The sequence below is a fragment of the Panicum hallii genome, chromosome 9 (assembly GCF_002211085.1).
Source record: "Panicum hallii strain FIL2 chromosome 9, PHallii_v3.1, whole genome shotgun sequence".
Taxonomy (NCBI): domain Eukaryota; kingdom Viridiplantae; phylum Streptophyta; class Magnoliopsida; order Poales; family Poaceae; genus Panicum; species Panicum hallii.
In genome coordinates, this window is record NC_038050.1 from 62215492 (window position 1) to 62233948 (window position 18457).

General features: G+C 42.5%; 3 protein-coding genes across 4 annotated transcripts; all 3 read left to right on the forward strand.

Annotated features, from left to right (window-relative positions):
• The first annotated feature begins 1071 nt into the window (after positions 1 to 1071).
• Positions 1072 to 8853, forward strand: LOC112876064 (nuclear pore complex protein NUP93A-like). Its single transcript, XM_025940102.1, has 15 exons — positions 1072 to 1308; positions 1430 to 1521; positions 1643 to 1709; positions 2281 to 2340; positions 2416 to 2505; positions 2872 to 3141; positions 3378 to 3473; positions 3637 to 3768; positions 4418 to 4471; positions 4575 to 4658; positions 5085 to 5171; positions 5252 to 6154; positions 7010 to 7191; positions 7288 to 7579; positions 8478 to 8853. The coding sequence occupies exons 1-15, from the start codon at positions 1177 to 1179 to the stop codon at positions 8553 to 8555; spliced, it is 2619 nt and encodes an 872-aa protein (XP_025795887.1). The 5' UTR covers positions 1072 to 1176; the 3' UTR covers positions 8556 to 8853.
• A 1465-nt stretch (positions 8854 to 10318) lies between these two features.
• On the forward strand, positions 10319 to 13789 carry LOC112874715 (E3 ubiquitin-protein ligase SRFP1). Of its 2 annotated transcripts, none has more exons than XM_025938205.1 (12): positions 10319 to 11047; positions 11136 to 11223; positions 11383 to 11421; positions 11513 to 11545; positions 11732 to 11809; positions 11901 to 11944; positions 12136 to 12176; positions 12255 to 12337; positions 12442 to 12533; positions 12627 to 12696; positions 13048 to 13077; positions 13182 to 13491. In XM_025938205.1, the coding sequence occupies exons 1-12, from the start codon at positions 10998 to 11000 to the stop codon at positions 13239 to 13241; spliced, it is 708 nt and encodes a 235-aa protein (XP_025793990.1). In that variant the 5' UTR covers positions 10319 to 10997; the 3' UTR covers positions 13242 to 13491. The 2 variants fall into 2 exon arrangements, with proteins under 2 accessions (XP_025793990.1, XP_025793989.1); XM_025938204.1 differs by having other exon boundaries at positions 10400 to 11047; positions 13348 to 13789.
• Positions 13790 to 14275: 486 nt separating this feature from the next.
• Positions 14276 to 17583, forward strand: LOC112874713 (lipase-like). Its single transcript, XM_025938203.1, has 12 exons — positions 14276 to 14487; positions 14600 to 14803; positions 14884 to 14937; positions 15063 to 15142; positions 15353 to 15418; positions 15520 to 15567; positions 15672 to 15739; positions 15832 to 15904; positions 16006 to 16167; positions 16297 to 16491; positions 16938 to 17014; positions 17106 to 17583. Exons 1-12 carry the CDS (start codon positions 14439 to 14441, stop codon positions 17305 to 17307), a joined length of 1278 nt encoding a protein of 425 aa, XP_025793988.1. The 5' UTR covers positions 14276 to 14438; the 3' UTR covers positions 17308 to 17583.
• The last annotated feature ends 874 nt before the right edge of the window (positions 17584 to 18457 follow it).

Here is an 18457-nt window from a genome sequence, read left to right on the forward strand (position 1 = left end):
ATGTTAGAATTATAGAACTTTGGTGACTCGCTACAACTTGTTACGCTGTAAAGGTTGCGCTCCTGAAAAACAGTGAATGAGTGAAATACCGAATCATGTGATCATACCTCGAGTTTTATACAATTATACTCATGTTAGGACTTTTTGGAAAAAAATGTAGTAAATTCCATAACTCAAGGGTCATGAGCTCAGTCAAATCGTTGGCTACCAAATCATAAATACAAGTTCTCCAAGTTACAGCCCAACGCAGCTACTGTGAATATGCGAGACTTCATCACATTGTCTCTAACACAAAGCACCGAGACTATTTGAAAAGTGCAAATTTTGCGCCTGTATTTCTTTTCTTTTTAAAACGAGCTTGACATCCCGATGCTGAATCTACGGTAACTTTCCGTACGGTCAGTCGGACTTCCTAAGTTATTTTATAAGAGGAGCTCCCCTCCCTAGTGTAATTTTCTTCCTTTCTATTTTTTTCTTTTTCTTTGCCTAATTCTAGCCGGTGACTAAGTTTGTTCCTCAATTTTTTCTTCCAAACTGGGTATTAAGTTTTGCTTCCAAATTTTTTCTTTCCGAAATTTTTTCTCCCAAATTTGTTCTTAATTTTTTTTCCAATTTTTTTCTCCTGAAATTTTGTTCAATTTTTTTTAAAGTTTCACTGAAAGTTTGTTTCAAATTTTTTTCCCTTTTTTTAATTCTTCGTTTCTAACCTTATAATTTTCTCTTTCTACAATTTTTATCTTTACTATTTAAACAAACTTTGTGTATATAAATATTGTATGTAATTTTTATGTATATAATTTATTAAAATAGAAAAAGAGAGATACGTGCGGACGGTAGTACTACCTGGTCGGAAATCGACCATATACTTAGGCTCCGTACGGTCGCCCGCAAAGTGCCCCGCTTGACAATGCTTGCTTCATGCGACTGGGCTAAAATGTGCCTTACGTCAAGTCCAACAGTCCATCTCTCTCTCTCTCTCTCTCTGCCGCCATCATCCCAGCCCAGCCCAGCAGTTGCAGAAGAAAAAGACGAGGCGCGTGAGCCCAGCCCAGCAGCCATTTCACAGAACGCTCCACCGCTTCTCCCCTCCGCACTCCAAAAACCCCACAGCTCCAGCGCCGCGCCGGAAGCCTCCGCCCCCGAAACCACGAGCGAAACCCTCCTCCCCCGGCGGCGATGGCCGGCGTCGGCGGTAGTGGCGGCGGAGGCGGGGGTGACACGGAGATGGGCGGATGGACGGGGCTCCTCCACTCCTCCACCAAGCTCCTCGAGCAGGCCGCGCCCACCCCGCACTTCCCTCCCCTTCAGGTGCGCGCCCTGACGATGTGCTCCGTTTCCTCCCGCGCCGCTTCTTCTCCATTGCTCGCCGCCGACGCAGGTCACACGTGTTTGCCTCGGCCCCTGACGGGTTCGTTTCCGGATCTCGCAGAGGAACTTGGACCAGCTCGAGGTGCTCTCCACCAAGCTCAAGGCCAAGACCATCCGAGCCGAGGCGCCGTCTCAGTCGCTTTCCGCTACCAGGTAAATAGATCTCTGGAGCCCTCTTGATTAGCCTTGGGAGCCTCCGTGTGCAGTCTCTGTTTCGTAAGTGCAGCTTCTGAAGTTTTTTTGGGGACTTAGGGTTTCGCCTGTACTTCTACAGGTTGCTGGCTCGCGAGGGGATCAATGCAGAGCAGCTCGCCAGGGACCTCAAGTCATTCGAACTCAAGGTAATGGATGGGCGTGTCGAGTGAGCTGGGAACAGTGCATTTAAGGCCCTGTATGGCTGTATCACACTGATATGTCAAGTTAATGTAGCAGTTGATTTCGTTTTTTGACATCTTGAGGTGGTTTAAGAGGATAGGTCAGTTGGAAGCATAATGGTGGATGGAGCTTTACAGTGTTAAAGCATTACTATCATTTACATTGCAATCTAGTTGTGCAGGAAGCTGCTATCTAGGATCCTGAAGTGTTATCTTGTTTATTTGTGAAACATGCTGATAATGAACTAGTTTGAGAATGAACATCACATATTCCGTCGCGCTTTTTTACAATATAAATATTCAACTTTTATCCCTTATCATACAGAATATAATTTGATTCCAATTTAAGTGTTTAGCCTTAATGTGTATGCACTTGATGTGGCAAATTCTGCCAAACAGATGCCTAATTGATCAGAAGAAAACCTTACCTTAGTACCATTTTCAGCGATGTTCCTATATGTGCTTCTGTGGCTGTTGAATATCACTTGCTGGACGGATAATGCTTGTAAATCTTATTGCCTAAACATTATGTTTGCAGACAACCTTTGAGGATGTTTTCCCATCTGAAGCAACCTCTGTCGAGGAATACCTGCAGCAGGTGAGCACTTAAATGTCCCTCTTAGTTTGCAGTCACCTGAGTTTCATGGAGTATAAACATTATATATGTTTTCAGCTTCATGAAGTTGCTATAGTTTCATCCATCCAAGAAGCTCAAAAGGACAACTTAAGGAGTTTTAACAACTACATGATGCAAGTTCTTGAGGTTGGTTTGCTTCTTCCTTCTATTGAGTTCTATTTATGTTTGACCAGGGCTAATAGCTGCTGCAAATGCCTTCTAGATGACGCTTTCCTGGGTGGGCATTGGTGTATGTTTCATTAGTTGTTCAAGTTTCTTGATGATCTGAATTTTATTTGTGTTTGAACAGCTTTTACTGTACCTTTCTGGCAATAACTTTGGTTATAATAGATTAATAGTTCTGTAACCTGATTTCTTGTTAATAATGGTTCAGTTTCACCATTCAGGGAATTAACATTTTTTTCATTTTTTTTCATTGCTCATTGGTCATTTAACTTTAGACTGCTTCTTGGTGCTCCTGATTTTTGTAACTGTATCATATGTCTGCTGTAGGATGACTGGCAGAAAGAGAAGAGAGACTTCTTGCAGAGTCTAAGCCTGTTTTCTACATTACCCAAGAGAAGCACTAATATCTCAACCAGTGGATTGGCTCGCCCTGCTTTGATGCCACCATCAACTTCGAGCCCTCAGGCTTCATCAGGCCTGCCCTCTGTAGGGATCATGCCTATACCTAACAAGACTATTATTGAAAATAAATCTTCAGTTTATGCTGGGGTTGTAAGGGACCTCAATGATGCTAGAGGACGCAGTCTACCTTTTAATGTAAGCCCCTTGTCAATAACTCAAGATTCAACATGTTATCAGCCATAACCCGTAAGGAGTTTCTCGATTAGAAATATCATGCCACCTACAATTTATTCTCCAATTTATCAAAGTTTGATTAATAGCTCAAGTTCTTCTTTTGTATAACCTTTGATGTTATCATCAAACCATAAAAAAATCCTTGTGATGCACCATCTTAATTCCATTTCTGCTTATTAATGTTGTATTTTGCTTAGCCTGCTATGGCTTTCAGGGCTGTTTATGAGTCATTATCTGTTGATGCTGTTGGCACAAAATCAGTGACGATGCAGAAAATGTGGCATCTAATTCAGGTAATAATGTTTACTTCATAAATTTAAACCATTTTTGTTCATCTCCACTTACATTTCAATACATTATTGGAAGATGAACAATATTGTGCACTAGCAACTTCCACCATGTGGCATTTGTTCTTTCAAATACTGTTACTTAATTTCTGTTGTTTATCTAATTTAGGCGTTAGTTGGGGAAGGGTCAACTCACCGAAATGTTTCAAGAAAAATGTCACTAGTGATAGGTGCAAGACGCCATCTCGAGTGGGGTCATGAAAAGTACATACTTGAGACCATCAACAGCCATCCAGCTCTGGTAAGTATTTCAGTTTTATCTTTTTCTTTAGCCGATTACTTTCTTCACAAGTTTGTTTTCTTATGGAAGTCGAGTTTGGTGTTCAAATGCAGTTATAGGTCTGTAGTGATGATTTTGGTGCATATATGTAAGTGATGATGGCAGTTATTCTGATTGCTCTCACTGTCGTGGTATCCTGCTTTACTATTGATTTTCTTATACAAAACTAAATTTGGCGTGCGCATGCTCGCACACACACACAGTGCATATCCATGGGACATTTTTTTTACTAGGTGTTTAGTTATAAATTCTGGATCCTGGCATGACCTATTCAGCTTGTGAAATATTGCTATTTCTGGCAGTTTCTTTACTACAGTATTTAGTGACATGTTCTGGATCATGAGCATATCACTTGGTTGGTAAGTTAAGACACAATTCACTCTCTTATTGCCTTACTGAGATCGTGAGTCGCTTCAAGCTTTATTTGTTCACCTTTTGACTTGTAAACCATGAAGTATCCACCACAATTAGTTCTTATAATTATTTACATTTTACCATATGGTATTCTCATGTTTTCCATTTTTGGATTTTTTTTCAGTTCTCTATTCATGCAAATGCTTCTCCCGTTGCATCGCCTGATAATCAATCATGCTCTGATTTGTTGTTTTAGGCTGCTCTTGGTGGATCTGTTGGCAATCTTCAGAAGATTCGGGCATTCATGCGGGTTGGTTCCAAGTTTGATGCTATTCTGTAATCTGTACTATTGCAGTTGGTTTGGTGCTAATATTTGCACTCCAATGCATTTTTTTGTTCATATGACCTGACAGGTACGGCTGCGGGATCAAGGTGTGCTAGATTTCGACGCAACTGACCTACGCAGACAGCCTCCAGTGGATACAACCTGGCAGCAGGTTTTGTTTTGTTTGCACACTTATAAAATTGAAAGAACTTTGTAGTTAACATCAATATTCCCATCATTTAATGGCATGTTGAATCCCACAATTAAATCGGTTATTTTAGCTGCAACTGCAGCTTAATGTAAAACGACAGCGGTAGTCAGTGGGTTATTTCTAGACTTACTGCAATCTGCATCTAAGTGTGAATTCTTGTTTACAATATAAGGTGCATCTGGTTTCTTTTGTAATGCCTTCCATTCAACCATGTAGGCTCAATTTAGAGGGCTGCTGCTAGAAAAATTGGCTTGTGCTTGGGTCTGTTAGCTCTGTTGAATTAATCAATTGAAAATCCATGTAATTCATTTTTCAGTTTTGGTAGAAATTTTGTACTATCGTGCATGTATCTTTGATTTGAAGCTGTACTTATTGCCATCTTTGCAGATTTATTTCTGCTTGAGAACCGGATATTATGATGAAGCAAGACAAGTTGCCCTATCATCTCGTGCTGCCCATAACTTTGCCCCACTGGTAAACTTTCTACAATCATGAATTCATGATGGATCCTTGTTCATGATAGGGGACTTACCGATAAATATATTCTTCCACAGCTTGCAGACTGGATTTCTACTAATGGTGCTGTATCGCAAGAGACTGCTCTGGCTGCTTCTGAGGAATGTGATAAAATGCTAAGAATGGGTGATCGACCAGGACGCCCTGGTTATGATAGAAAGAAGTTGCTGCTGTATGCCATAATTTGTGGTTGTCGACGGCAAATTGACAGGCTGCTAAAAGATCTGCCAACACTTTTTAACACTATAGAGGATTTCTTGTGGTTTAAGTTGTCAGCTCTGCGGGAATATAACAATGCATCTTCTTCTAATGTTTTGAATGAAGGCTTGGTGCCTTATACACTGGATGATCTGCAAAGTTACTTGAACAAATTTGAGCCATCATATTATACGAAGAATGGAAAAGATCCGTTAATCTATCCCTATGTTCTGTTCTTAAGCATCCAATTACTTCCAGCAATTCTTTATCTGTCCAAAGAAGTTGGAGAGGAGGGATACCATGTTGATGCTGTGCATATTTCAATTGCTTTAGCTGACCATGGTGTTCTCCCTGATGGTGTTGGATCAAGCCAGAAGATAGGTGTCATGGATGCTTGTGCAGAGGCTGCCAGCATAATACGGCAGTATGGCTCTATGTACTTGTGTAATGGCAATATTGGTTTAGCCTTACAGTATTATGCGCAAGCCGCCGCTGCGATGGGTGGAGGAGAGGTATCATGGATTGGTCAAGGGAATGCTGATCAGCAGCGACAACGAAGTTTGATGTTGAAGCAACTCCTGACGGAGATATTACTAAGGGATGGTGGTATACAACTTCTGCTAGGTCCAAGTGGAATGGGGGAAGAAGGGGAACTAAAAAAGTATATGATGGATTGGAGAAGCAGGCAGCAATTTTTACTTGAAGCAGCCCATCGTTGTCAAGAGGCAGGGCTCTATGACAAAGTAAGTAAAACTGAACTTAAGTGTTTTTATTTTTCTCTTCTTGTACTTTCAAATTAATTTTGCATGCTCACTTCAAAAATAACATATGCAGAAGGCAGCAGAATTGATTCCTCTTTATTGCTCTGTAGATTAGTGCTATATATTCATGATAGGATTATATTTCTTCTGAAATCTTTTGTCCGCCTGCTTATTATTGATTGAAAGAATCAACCATAGGCGCTGCTTGGCATAGTAGCAGCTTTTCAAAAGCACATACTTTTTTTCTGCTAGTGTTTAATCATTTAACAGGTAGTTGAAAAAGCATCTTTTTTGGAGCCTTGGAAGTAAATCTATCGGAGTTATTAAAGATTCTTGTTACAGACCACATTCCAAATTGTCACACGTGAATCCCAAAGTGCGCCTCAGTTTCTTACAGAACACCATCTGATTTATCCTAGCTACTCATCACTCATCAGTCCCACCATTGCCCTGCTATAGAATGGCTTGTGTATAATCCTAATTAATTTTGCTTGAATGCTGCCGTGCAGGAGACATGGCCAATCAACTTAGAATGAATTATGTGTATAAAGTCATATTTTTTTAGTTTCTTGCATGCATGCACTGTCATGCTGCTAAAGTATTATAGAGCTACATGACTAAATTATGCTTAGCTGATCGAATATGATGTGTCCATTTTCTGTACTCCACTTTTGATTACCATCTATATCTTAGTGTTTTTTTTTTGCCTTACGTGGAAATTGATATGTAAAGAGTCACCAGTCGATACAACCTAACATGACAGGCATTAATTCAGTGGAATGTTTTGTGTTGTACTGATCTGCATTAATTCAATTTTTGTTCACGTTTGCATGACAGGCAGTGGAAATTCATAAAAGGGTAGGATCTTTTGCCATGGCACTTCAGATAATAAACAAGTGCCTGTCTGATGCTGTCTGTGCCATGGCACACAATAGGTTAGATGGTGAGAGTCAGGCTACAGCCCTAATCCATTCTGGCAATGAGATTTTGGAGACAGCCAGATATTCTTCCGAAGCCAGGTTATTTCCCTCTCTTACCCTAGCACAGGTGGAGTGCCGGTTCTTGTCATGTTCCAATTTGTTTTAATTTTTTGCCTTATGGAAACTTGCTTGCAGCGTTCAAGACAAGGATCTCATTTCTGAGCAACAAACTGTACTGAGACAGCTTGAAGCCATTCTCCATATTTATAGGCTAGCTCGAGCTGGACAGACTGTAGATGCTTTGAGGGAAACCATCAGGCTCCCCTTCCTTCATTTGGATCCTCAGTCTCCAAATGTGATTGTTGATATTTTCAGGAATTTATCACCCTATGTTCAAGCTTGCATACCAGATCTCCTGAAGGTTGCTCTGAATTGCATCGACAATGTTAGGGACACTGATGGGACCTTGCGTGCTGTCAAGTCCAAGGTATTTCTTGTGTTCCATTCTTTTGTCAGTAGACTAGGGTCTCAAACATGTAAGCGCACTCCTACTAAGGGTGTGTTTGTTTCCTAAGGTCTAAAGTTTAGACCCGTCACATCAAAGAGCATCTTATCATTTAGAAGTATTAAATAAAGTCTAATTATAAAACTAATTGCAGAACCCCAGGGCTAATTCGCGAGACGAATCTAATGAGGTATATTAGACCATGATTAGTGGATGATTACTGTAGCATCACTGTGGCAAATTATGGATTAATTAGGCTCATTAAATTTGTCTCGCGAACCCATCTGTGCAAAAAGTTTTGTAATTAGACTTTATTTAATACTTCTAAATGATAAGATTCTCTTTGATGTGACGGATCTAAAGTTTAGAGGGTAGGAAACGAACACACCCAAGATTGGTAAATGTGGCATTGAACTGTGTGAAATAGGTGAACTTTTTCATGTCCTTTTTGATACCTGCTTAGTTCATAGCAACGTACCTAGTATCCCCTTGATGGCAAACACACATTCTCCCCACCACCACCAGCCAAAAAGAGGCATTGCCAAAATTTATTCCGGGCTTGGCACTGCTCAATGCTTACTTTTGTTATAGATCCTTTCTTTTTCCTTTGAAAACAAGGAATGATATTCTTGTTTGGAAAATGGAAACTAGTTCAGAATGGCTTAAACTAAAATCAAGGGGAAATGAAGGGGTATATCAGTATTGTATGTTTTCTGCAACATTGTTCATTTGTCGTGGAAACTATTTTGCTTTAAACAAAGTGTAAACTATGCATATTTAAAAAATTTCTTCTGCTGATGCACTTGGTGTTAAAATGCCATCTAGCTATGCATAAATGCAATCCTAACTTTTTAAAGCATTTTCATTTCTAATTTTGCAGATTGCAAACCTAGTCGCAAACAACATGAGCCGGAATTGGCCACAGGATTTGTATCAGAAGGTGGCGCAGTGCATATAAAGTGGTTTGTGTTTTAGAGGTGGCCCGGAATATGTACTATTCTGCATCAGAAGTTTTGGGAACACTGGAACAGTTTGGTGTTGGCTGCTTGCGCATACTACAAGGTCTGGAGAACCGCGGAAGGATTATCCTTTCACGCACCGGATCTCACGTTTGTCGGCCCATCTTGTGTGTAATGAGCGACACATGTAAAACTTCTTTTTTTAAAATGAAAATACCACTGATGATTAACCCTTTTTGCTTGTGGGAAACTATGATGGTTATTATCTAATCCCTGACCCATGGTGGAATGCCTAAAGATTATCCAACGGCCTTGCTGCTCGATTTTTCTTTTGTTTGAACGTTTAGGGAAGTGTTGCATTAAAGTTTGTGTAGGCTTGTGTTCACTGCAGCCTTTCTCGTCTTTGTTCAGTTTTTTTTTCAAATTGCCATAAATTACGAGGATGGCTACGAGATGATAGGCACAAGGGTACATGCGTCGACGAGCACCCTCGATCAGTTGGTTGGCATGGTCGCAAGCCGCAGACGTGCACGGGAGTGCCCAGATCACCGTCCTGGAATACGCATACATTTGCATTTTTCAAGTTACTGATCGAATCAGAATCTTGAAAGTCTTCTGTAGGAAACAGGTATGTTTATTATGTGAATGGTTAAAATCTGGCATTAAAGCAAAATAGCAAAACTTGTGTAACAGTAAGGGAGAAAGATAATACCACGACCCGAGCATGCTGCCGAGCTCACGAATGACAAAGAATAGATTAAGAAATCACAGGCAACACGACCTAACAAAAAGTACCCATGCCGAACCCGCCTTGCTGGAGCCATTTGACACTAATTCCAAGATCTTTAATCAATCTAACCTATTGGCTCGTAGCTAGAAGCTCGAGCTCAATTTTCAACAGAGCTCAATCCGATCCACCCATGCCGAGATCGCTCATCAACAAAGCTCAATTTTCAGCGCTTTGGGCGACATTTTTTAACATGACTATGGCACAAACGGGGTAGAATAGGGGCTTGTTTGGATCACCCGACTAAACTTTAGTCCATATCATATTCGATGTTTGGAACTAATTAGAAGTATTAAACATATACTAATTATAAAATTAATTGTATATATGGAGATTAATTCACAATACGAATCCATTAAATATGATACAATATTTGATGTAGCGGAATTAAAATTTAATCGTCCAGATCCAAATAAAGTCTAGAAACGTGCCCCAAGTTTACATGACTCTGGATTTCTGGAACGCGACAGAAATCCTGCGCACGGGTACGGGTAGCAGGGGCGGCAGCGGCCGTGCAGGTATGGAAGAAGCATCAAGCGAGGTCAATGAATGCCCTCACGCCAGCCGAACCGGGGGCCCTGAAGCAACATGTACAAACCTTATCCTCGCGAATAATTTATACTCCTAGTAGTTTATACACTTAGAAAAAAAAGCATTAACAAGTAGTCCATCCTGCTCACCACCTGATCACTTGCAACTTTTTTTTATGAAAGGAAATCACTTGCAACTCGGTCCCGAACCACCGAGAGACGACTGGGTGCCAGCAGGAACAAAAAAGAACTCGCGTCAGTTCGGCTCGGATTGGGGCGGGCTAACCGTCGGCTTAGAATCTGGATTTGTGAGATCTGGCCGCCGCGAATGATTGGTGAGAGGTCAGGTAAACGCGGATAAGCACGGGGATCATCGGCCGGGGCTTTCAGGTGAAGCCGCCTTCGCGTAGCCGTGGTCCATGGATCAGGATTCAGGAGGCATCCCCGCATTTTTTTTCTGGCATGACCTGTTGGATTGGTTCGTAGCGCAATGTAAAGTTGCCGAGCTGAAGCAGCAAGAGAATCGCCGTGATGACGCGAGCAGCAGCAGGGCCAGGGTCTGCGGGTGCTTTGATTTGCCGGCACGCCTCCCCCTCTCAAAATGGGAAGAAATCGGAAGGCGCCTGAATAGGAATGGATCTTGATGATAAGATAAAGAAAGGACAGGAAATGGGGGCAGTTCTGGATTGATTCTCCTCTACTAGCTCTGGCCGGCGACCAAAGCTCTGAGCCTCTGTCCCTGTGAGAGACCGACCATTGCAGGTAGCAGTCGTGCAAGCGTGGCATTAAAGGCTTCTTGCCGGGCGGCCAACCAGAACAAGAACCCCAGAAGCGAAGATCCTAGGAGTAGCCGCAGCAGCAGCAGCAGCACAGTGCGTAAAGAGGAGGAGGAAGCTTTCCTTTTACGGCCACCGAATCAGTCGCTGCCGTTTTGACGGCGGCGACCCAATCCGCGGCTCGCATTCCAGTTTCTCGCCGTTTTCAGTCAGTCTACCGCTAGTTGTGGGGGGAGTATAAAATACTCCGCCACCACCACGGCCCAGCTGCGCGGCAGCGGAAGCCTCCTCCCGACCTGCCTGCTCTGCCCCTCCCCAGATCTCCACGCCGCGCCGCCGTCCCACCCCATGGAGCACGACGCCGAGGCGCGCCGCGGGTTCGCCAGGATGGGCTTCGGGTTCGTGCTCCTCCTCCTCCTTGGGGTTTCACGCCAGCAAGGCTGGAGCTTTCGTCTGACGGCATCTTTTCGCTGTGCGCGCGCGCAGGTGCAAGCACTACCGGAGGAGGTGCCGGATCCGCGCGCCCTGCTGCGGCGACGTCTTCCACTGCCGCCATTGCCACAACGAGTCCACGGTGCCGTCCTCCCCCTCCCCTCCCCTCCGTCTCCTGCTCATCTGCTTCCATCACGAGCGACGCCTGACGCGCTGACGTCTCTTGCTCTGTTTTCTGTTCTGCTATCCATCCATGTGCTTCTTGATCTCGGTCCGCGTCATTGGATTGGGTTGGGCGCAGAAAGACGGGCACGAGCTCGACCGGCACGCCGTCCAATCGGTGCACTTTCTTTACTATACGCTACTCCTTCATCCTGCTCCCGATGCTACCCTGTTTCTTCTTGGGTTGACTTCTCCTCCTCGCCTTGCAGGTCATCTGCCTTGTTTGCGACACCGAGCAGCCGGTTAGTATTTTCAATTGAATCAGTCATGAACTCATGCTACTAGTATGGCGCTGGCTGTCTCAATGGCATGTGGGACTGGACTGGATCCGTATTATGTCAGCGTTGCAACGGCAAACCAAGAATTTTCTCTATGAATTCAGGAGATTCATATTTTTTTTTGTTATTTTTTTCCTTTCTGTTTTTCAGGTTGCGCCGGTGTGCTGCAACTGCGGAGTCTGCATGGGGGAGTACTTCTGCAGGACGTGCAAGTTCTTCGACGATGATGTGAGATGCTTTTTTTTTTCAGACGCTACCATTGGTAGATTATTTCGGTTGATCATCTGGTTGGTGTTGATGGGATGATGTTGTTTTGTAGGTTGACAAGGAGCACTACCATTGCAAAGACTGCGGCATCTGCAGGTGTGTCTCCACTTTCCACGTAGGGATCTGAATCGCTGTGGAAACTGCGGTTCTGCACGACTTCAGTTCAGCTGCTGTTTTAAATTTGATCCAATTTCGTTTGAAAGTGATCATGGGAATGTGGTTTACTTGGAATCTCTGAAAAATATTTCCTATTTCAAAGTTGCTGAACTGACTGAAAATTTCGACAGAGTTGGAGGTAGGGAAAACTTCTTCCACTGCCAGAAGTGTGGTAAGCCATTCTTCTGCATCTCCCATCCTCTGAATCCAGTCTCCTCCCGTTTCTTGATTACTGCGTTTCTGCCATCAGGATCTTGCTACTCGACGACCCTGCGGGAGAAGCACTGCTGCATCGAGAACTCGATGAAGAATAACTGCCCCATCTGCTACGAGGTGTGTCCGTCTGCCGTTGTTCCATGGTCTTACAGTCTCACTGAAACTGAAATGAAATGAACCTCAGCTGATCATGTGAAAACTGCACTGTTCTTGCAAGGCAGTACCTGTTTGATTCGTTGAGGGAGACGTCCGTGCTCCGGTGTGGGCACACGATGCACCTGCAGTGCTTCCACGAGATGTTGAAGCACGACAAGTAAGCGCCCATGCTGCTTTACTGGCACCTCTCACTCTCTTTCTTCCGTGTGAGCTTGATTTTCCTAGCTAGATAATGCTATCCATGATGTAGGTTCTCTTGTCCCATATGCTCGACGTCTATCTTCGACATGGACAAGTTCCTGAGGGCCCTGGATGCAGAGGTGCGCAGATCTCTCAGCAAGTTCTCAGCATGTTCCATGGACCATGGGCAAGAAAGATTGTGATTTCTGATACTAGTAGAATTTAGCATTTTCCCTCTCTAATCTGCAGCAAAGAGTCATTTCTGAAAAAGAACCAGCATAAAAGTTGAAATGATGCATTTAGTCCTCGTGCGTGTTGGAGAAAAAATAGTAGTTGAAATGATGGATGGAGAAAACTAGTATTTAGAGCATAAAGATTAACGAATCACAGCCGATTACTGCAAGTACATATGGCAAATGTTGAAATGGTTGCGCCAATCTGAAAAGTCTCTTTGTCTGAATACTGAAAGTGCTTTGCTTCGCTCTCTGCAGATGGAAGCAAGCTACTGTTACATGGGAAAGGTCAGTAGTGCCTAACTGCTCCGCTGACATGACCCAACCTTCTATCTCCCATTTGATCTGGAGTCTGGACCCCATTTGATCTGCTCTCTTGTTCTTCTGGACAGAGCATTTATACTCGTAAAATTCAGGCCATTTATCAGCAACCAGAATCATTCAGATACTGAAAATGTCGAGAAGCAGCTGCCAAAAAAAAAATCAGAGAGGAGCTTTGCAAGCGGCTGCGAAGTTGCTAGTCACCACGCTGATGGTTTTTGCTCGTGCTTTGCGCAGGGATGGATCGTGTGCTACGACTGCAGGGACACGACGCAGGTCTTCTCCGGCGTGGCGGGGCACAAGTGCTGCCACTGCCAGTCGCACAACACCTGCAGGGTCGCTCCCCCCGTCCTCCCGTAGCCTGTAGCGGTCGCCAGATCATTGTCCATCTGTCGATCTCTATACGTGTCAGCGGCGAAGATACGCACGTGTCATTATAGCTTCCATTCTACCTATGTCTTCTATTCCAGTCCAGGATGAACTGCGGCATTTTCGTCTCACCACATAATACGCAGAATTAGCGTACATACACCCAGCTTATGACGCATTTGTACCACAATGAAGGTCAGGTCTCTATGACAGCAATTTTGGATGGAAAATTATTTTCCGCGGGATTGGAAAAATAGCTATATCTACATGAGATGTGCTTTTGTTGGAAATGCGTAATATTTAGTTCAAATGTATCGTCTTCTCAAGAACCAAGCTAATTTGGGGGTTTAATGTACTTCGTTTCAAATTATAGGTCATTTTAATATATTATACGTTAAATTGTCCAAGCTCGTTCCCGCAACAATCGTGGACAGGGCCTAAAACGCTCAGAGCCCGACAGAGGATATAATGACAAGGACCACATAATCCTGTTGGGAAAGAATAATAGTGTTATTTATTTATATATGACTCTTTAGCAAATCTGAAAGTGACTTCACGTACAATGTTTATAACGAGACATATATTTGGGCAAGGGTAATGGTGTGGCAGATTTGTACGTTGTTGAGGAACCAAAACCGATTATGAATTCATTTCTGGGCCCATGCTAGACGTCCTACCCACCATCCCCATCCAAAACATCTGGTTCGTTGGGCTTAAAGCTTCTGCGGGCCGTCGCGCCCCATACAAAATCTCCCCACTCCCGCCGCGTCGCTTTCCTTCCCTTCCTCTCTCGATGCCCCTCGTTGCGGCCACTGTGGAGTCCTGGCGCTTGGTCCCCGGTCCAGGAACACGCATCGAGTGACATCGTCTTGGCGCCATGGCAGCAGGCTGACAGCGACCCCTCCGTCCTCCCGAGTCCTGTCGCTGTCCCCGCTCGGCTCATAAATCGGGCAACGACTATGGCGCGGATGGGGATTTCCCGTTTCGATTTCCCTTCCTCTGCATCTGGTATAGGAATTGTTAAGCTTTCTTTCACCCTCGTTTCCACCCTTTCCATTTTTCTTGTTCCTCCAGCCTTCTCACTTGCTGCTACGGTTTGGTTGGTTTTCTGGTCTTCTGGATTGGGGCGTCCTTGCGCTGGGCGTGCTCCCGCCGGCGAGGCCAAGTTCAAGTTCAACCCGTTGGGCGCCTTCCGTTGCGTCTGACGGTGATCTATATCCGGGCCACATGGATAGGCGGAGACGCGCCGTCGAATCGGCGGCGCCGGCGGCAGTTATGGTGCTCTTGCTGCTGTCCATCGCTCCTGCTGGGGGAGCAAGGAGAGGTACGCCGATTCGTCTCACGCGAGTGAAATTCCTGATGAAGCCCATCGCATCAAGTTCTGATTAGTTGCTTTGTTCCCAGATTGGGGTTTCCGTTCCCCATCTTCATCTGTCGGTTTTACTGAGCCCAACACAAGTAAGTAAATATGCATTCAAAATCATCACTATCTTGGTAGTACTTGTTAATGGTAAATAAGAGACTTCGGATTGGGTTTCTTACTAGCACTGCCTTGTGTAAACCAAGTGTTCTGATTGTCACAGAACCCGATGTCAAGAACAATGGGCAGACTTTTGTTTTTAACTATACTCTGGCCAAGGCTATTGTGGAATATGCTTCAGCTGTAAGCTATCCCCCCTCCCCTTCATTTTAGCTGATTGCAATATGTACTACTAGATGTCTATATCATTTCCCCACCATCTTTTCCTTGCATTTCTCAAGAGTCAGCAACACCTTTTGCTTTTTACTTATTATCATTCGTTCAATATTAGTTTTTCAGTTTTATATTTTAATATTCTCATAAAGAAACCCACTTTTTTTTCCTGGTATACAGGTATATATGACAGACCTAACGGCTCTATATGCATGGACATGCTCAAGATGCAATGACTTGACTCGAGTATGGTGTTTAGTAATAGTTTAATGTAATTTGTTTCAGTTTAAGCACAACAAATATGCACTTTTCACTTACTTTATTGTGGGTCCCTTTTTACAAAACAGGGCTTTGAGGTGACATGTATAATTGTTGATGTCCAGAATTGCTTGCAGGTCTCTATGCTACTGCCTTTCCATTATATTGTTCAGAGTATTTTTACAGTCAATTTCATTGAAATAAAAATAAGCATCTGGTGATTGACCATCCAATGTGGCAGGCATTCGTCGGTGTCGATCACAAACTCAATGCTATCATTGTTGCGATAAGGGGAACTCAAGAGAACAGGTTTTGAAATAATTGGCATACTTCTATTGATCTTTTTTAGTTTCTTGGAGTCGCGATCTCATGATGTCCCACTTTTTAAATCTCCTGTTCAGCATACAGAATTGGATTAAGGACATGATATGGAAGCAGGTTAATCTTAATTATCCAAACGTGCCCAATGCTAAGGTTTCTGCTTTTAGCCATTTGATATAATTATACTTCTTTTTAAGAGTACACCATTAATTTTCATCCTTTTTCTCCTAATGAGATTTCTGTTCTGGTTAAAGGTCCACACCGGGTTTTACTCTTCTTACAATAATACACTTGTACGTCCAGCCATCACGAATGCTGTTCGCAAGGCAAGGAAGTTACATGGAGCTAGGGACATAATTGTAACAGGGCACTCGATGGGAGGAGCAATCGCTTCTTTTTGCGCGCTTGATCTTGCCGTAAGTGACCCCCATATACTAAATATATATTTCTTGGCTTAAGGTTCCATCTTTTCTGCACAAGGGATTACCATCATTGAATATAAACTATTTTGTTCATGATCTCTAAAACGTCTCCAACATTTACAGATCCGCTTTGGAAGTAACAATGTTCATCTGATGACCTTTGGGCAACCACGTGTTGGCAATGCTGCTTTTGCCTCCTACTTTGCCAAACATGTGCCAAACGCAATCAGAATGACACATGAACGTGATATTGTGCCTCATTTGCCCCCTTATTTCTTCTTCCTCCCACGACTGACGTACCGGCACTTCCCTAGAGAGGTATGTCCCTGCATAAACCTAGGAAGTGTTCTGTGCTGAGCGCCTGAGCACTAAACATTTGACCAAATTCTCGTATTTGTTATGCTTATCTGTCTGGATTAAACTAAGAAATTGAACTCGATGACGATACGTTTTTATGTTCACATGCTTTACAGCATATAACTTTGATATTTTTGGGCTTGGTAGCATAGTGAAAACTAGTTGCTTCCGGAATGATATGGGTGTCATAGTATGTAATGACAGTTAGTAATCTTTTGGTTCTATAATGAATTGTAATAAAGTAAATTATCATTTTTGTTTTGCAGTGGATTAAATTGCCACTTTGATGGGTCTATAGTATGTTATGATGTTTTGGCTTGAATCTTAGCTGAACTAAATTCTGAAGTGTTTCCTAACTCAAACATTCACATCTTTGCAACCTCATCCAAAATTTTCACATCTATTAGGTGTGGGAACATGAAGTTGATGGCAACACAACCTTTCAAGTCTGCGATGGCAGTGGTGAAGATCCAAACTGTTGCAGGTGGGAACCTGTTTTCTGTCGGAACTGGTAGCTTCAATTTTTTGCTGCCCAGCTCAACATCTATTCTTATGCCTCTTTTTTTTTTCTCCAGGAGCGTGTTTGTGCTGTTTTGGAGCGCTTCTGACCATTTGACCTACATGGGAGTTAAGATAGAGGCTGACGACTGGAGCACCTGCAGAATTGTCCTGGGGCGAAGCGCTGAGCAACTCCAAATGAATCTTGCCAGCAACATTGTTACATCTGGGCGCTCCGTTGACGTTGTCATTGCAGACAATAGCGTGCAGGTTGATTGACGCAGTTCAGGCTAGTCATGCATATATATAAGCTGTCGCGTTGCTAAGGAAATATTTGTTCCATTTTGCTCTGTGTTTCTTTCAGGCATGTATAGCTTGTGAATGTAAGCGCTGTACAGAAAACTGATAGTTTCTTGGCTTCATATATAGTTGTCTTTTTCAGCGTAGGCTTGTTGGTGCTGAACAGCCAAGCTCATACGAGCTCGTGGGACCCAAAAGATGTATGCCTGAATTTTTGCAAGCGTGCTGTACACTGTGCCTCTGATGTGAACGCCACCACGTGACTGTCATTTAATTATTTATTAGTACTTATAGATGTTATTTATATTCCTATAAATTTAATCAAAGTCAGAGAAGTTTGACTAATTGCAAAACTAAAATGACCTGTAGAACGGAGGAGTAAATTATTATGTGTAGTTTTTCATGCTAAACAGTTTGAAAAGAATTTATATGATTTTCTTTGCAATTTTAACCCTTTTTTTCCTCGAAATTTATTGAAAACTAGCAAAGATGTACGTGATGACGCACGTATTTTCAGAAAAATATAGTAAACAAACTTTTAATGCTAAACTATATGTGCGAACTAATCCTCATTCAACTTCTCATCTTATGCAATATATTGCAAATTTCTACCATAATATAAAGGGAAAAATCTGGTTTATACCCTCGAACTATTGCAAAAATCTGATTTTCAACCTTCAACTACAAAACGGATAACATAGGCCATCCAATTGTCAAAACCGGACGAATTAAGTCCTTTAGGTGGTTTTCCATTCTGTGAAAATTAAAAATATTCAAATTTAAACTAAAAATTTATAAATAATTTTTTAAATTAAAAAATACGAAATGGGTATACAAAATTTTCTAAAAATGTAACCTATCTATTGGTACTGCATTTGTTAGTTATTAGGATCCAAATTTTTTATATTTATAGTATTTAGTTGCTTGTAATTATGCCTACTATTTTTAAATAAATAATATTCAAATAGAGCTATAATAGATAGGTTACATTTTTAGAAAAAATTTGATACTAGTTTTATATTTTTCTAATTTAAAATAAATTAGTTTTGATTTTTTATTTCTTAAAAAATACAAAACCACCCTTGAAACCCTATCTAAGTGCCAAATTTTCCCGGTTTCGACAGTTGAA

Bases quoted from the DNA above. Each gene is read 5' to 3' on its own strand.
- LOC112876064 (XM_025940102.1), top strand. From the start codon at position 1,177: ATGGCCGGCGTCGGCGGTAGTGGCGGCGGAGGCGGGGGTGACACGGAG. The intron at 5,172-5,251 runs GTAAACTTTCTA...ATTCTTCCACAG, and splicing joins CCCATAACTTTGCCCCACTG to CTTGCAGACTGGATTTCTAC. The intron at 7,192-7,287 runs GTTATTTCCCTC...ACTTGCTTGCAG, and splicing joins AGATATTCTTCCGAAGCCAG to CGTTCAAGACAAGGATCTCA.
- LOC112874715 (XM_025938204.1), top strand. From the start codon at position 10,998: ATGGAGCACGACGCCGAGGCGCGCCGCGGGTTCGCCAGGATGGGCTTC. The intron at 11,048-11,135 runs GTTCGTGCTCCT...GCGCGCGCGCAG, and splicing joins TTCGCCAGGATGGGCTTCGG to GTGCAAGCACTACCGGAGGA. The intron at 11,945-12,135 runs GTGTGTCTCCAC...AAATTTCGACAG, and splicing joins AAAGACTGCGGCATCTGCAG to AGTTGGAGGTAGGGAAAACT.
- LOC112874713 (XM_025938203.1), top strand. From the start codon at position 14,439: ATGGCGCGGATGGGGATTTCCCGTTTCGATTTCCCTTCCTCTGCATCT. The intron at 15,143-15,352 runs GTAAGCTATCCC...CCTGGTATACAG, and splicing joins TTGTGGAATATGCTTCAGCT to GTATATATGACAGACCTAAC. The intron at 16,168-16,296 runs GTAAGTGACCCC...CAACATTTACAG, and splicing joins TTTGCGCGCTTGATCTTGCC to ATCCGCTTTGGAAGTAACAA.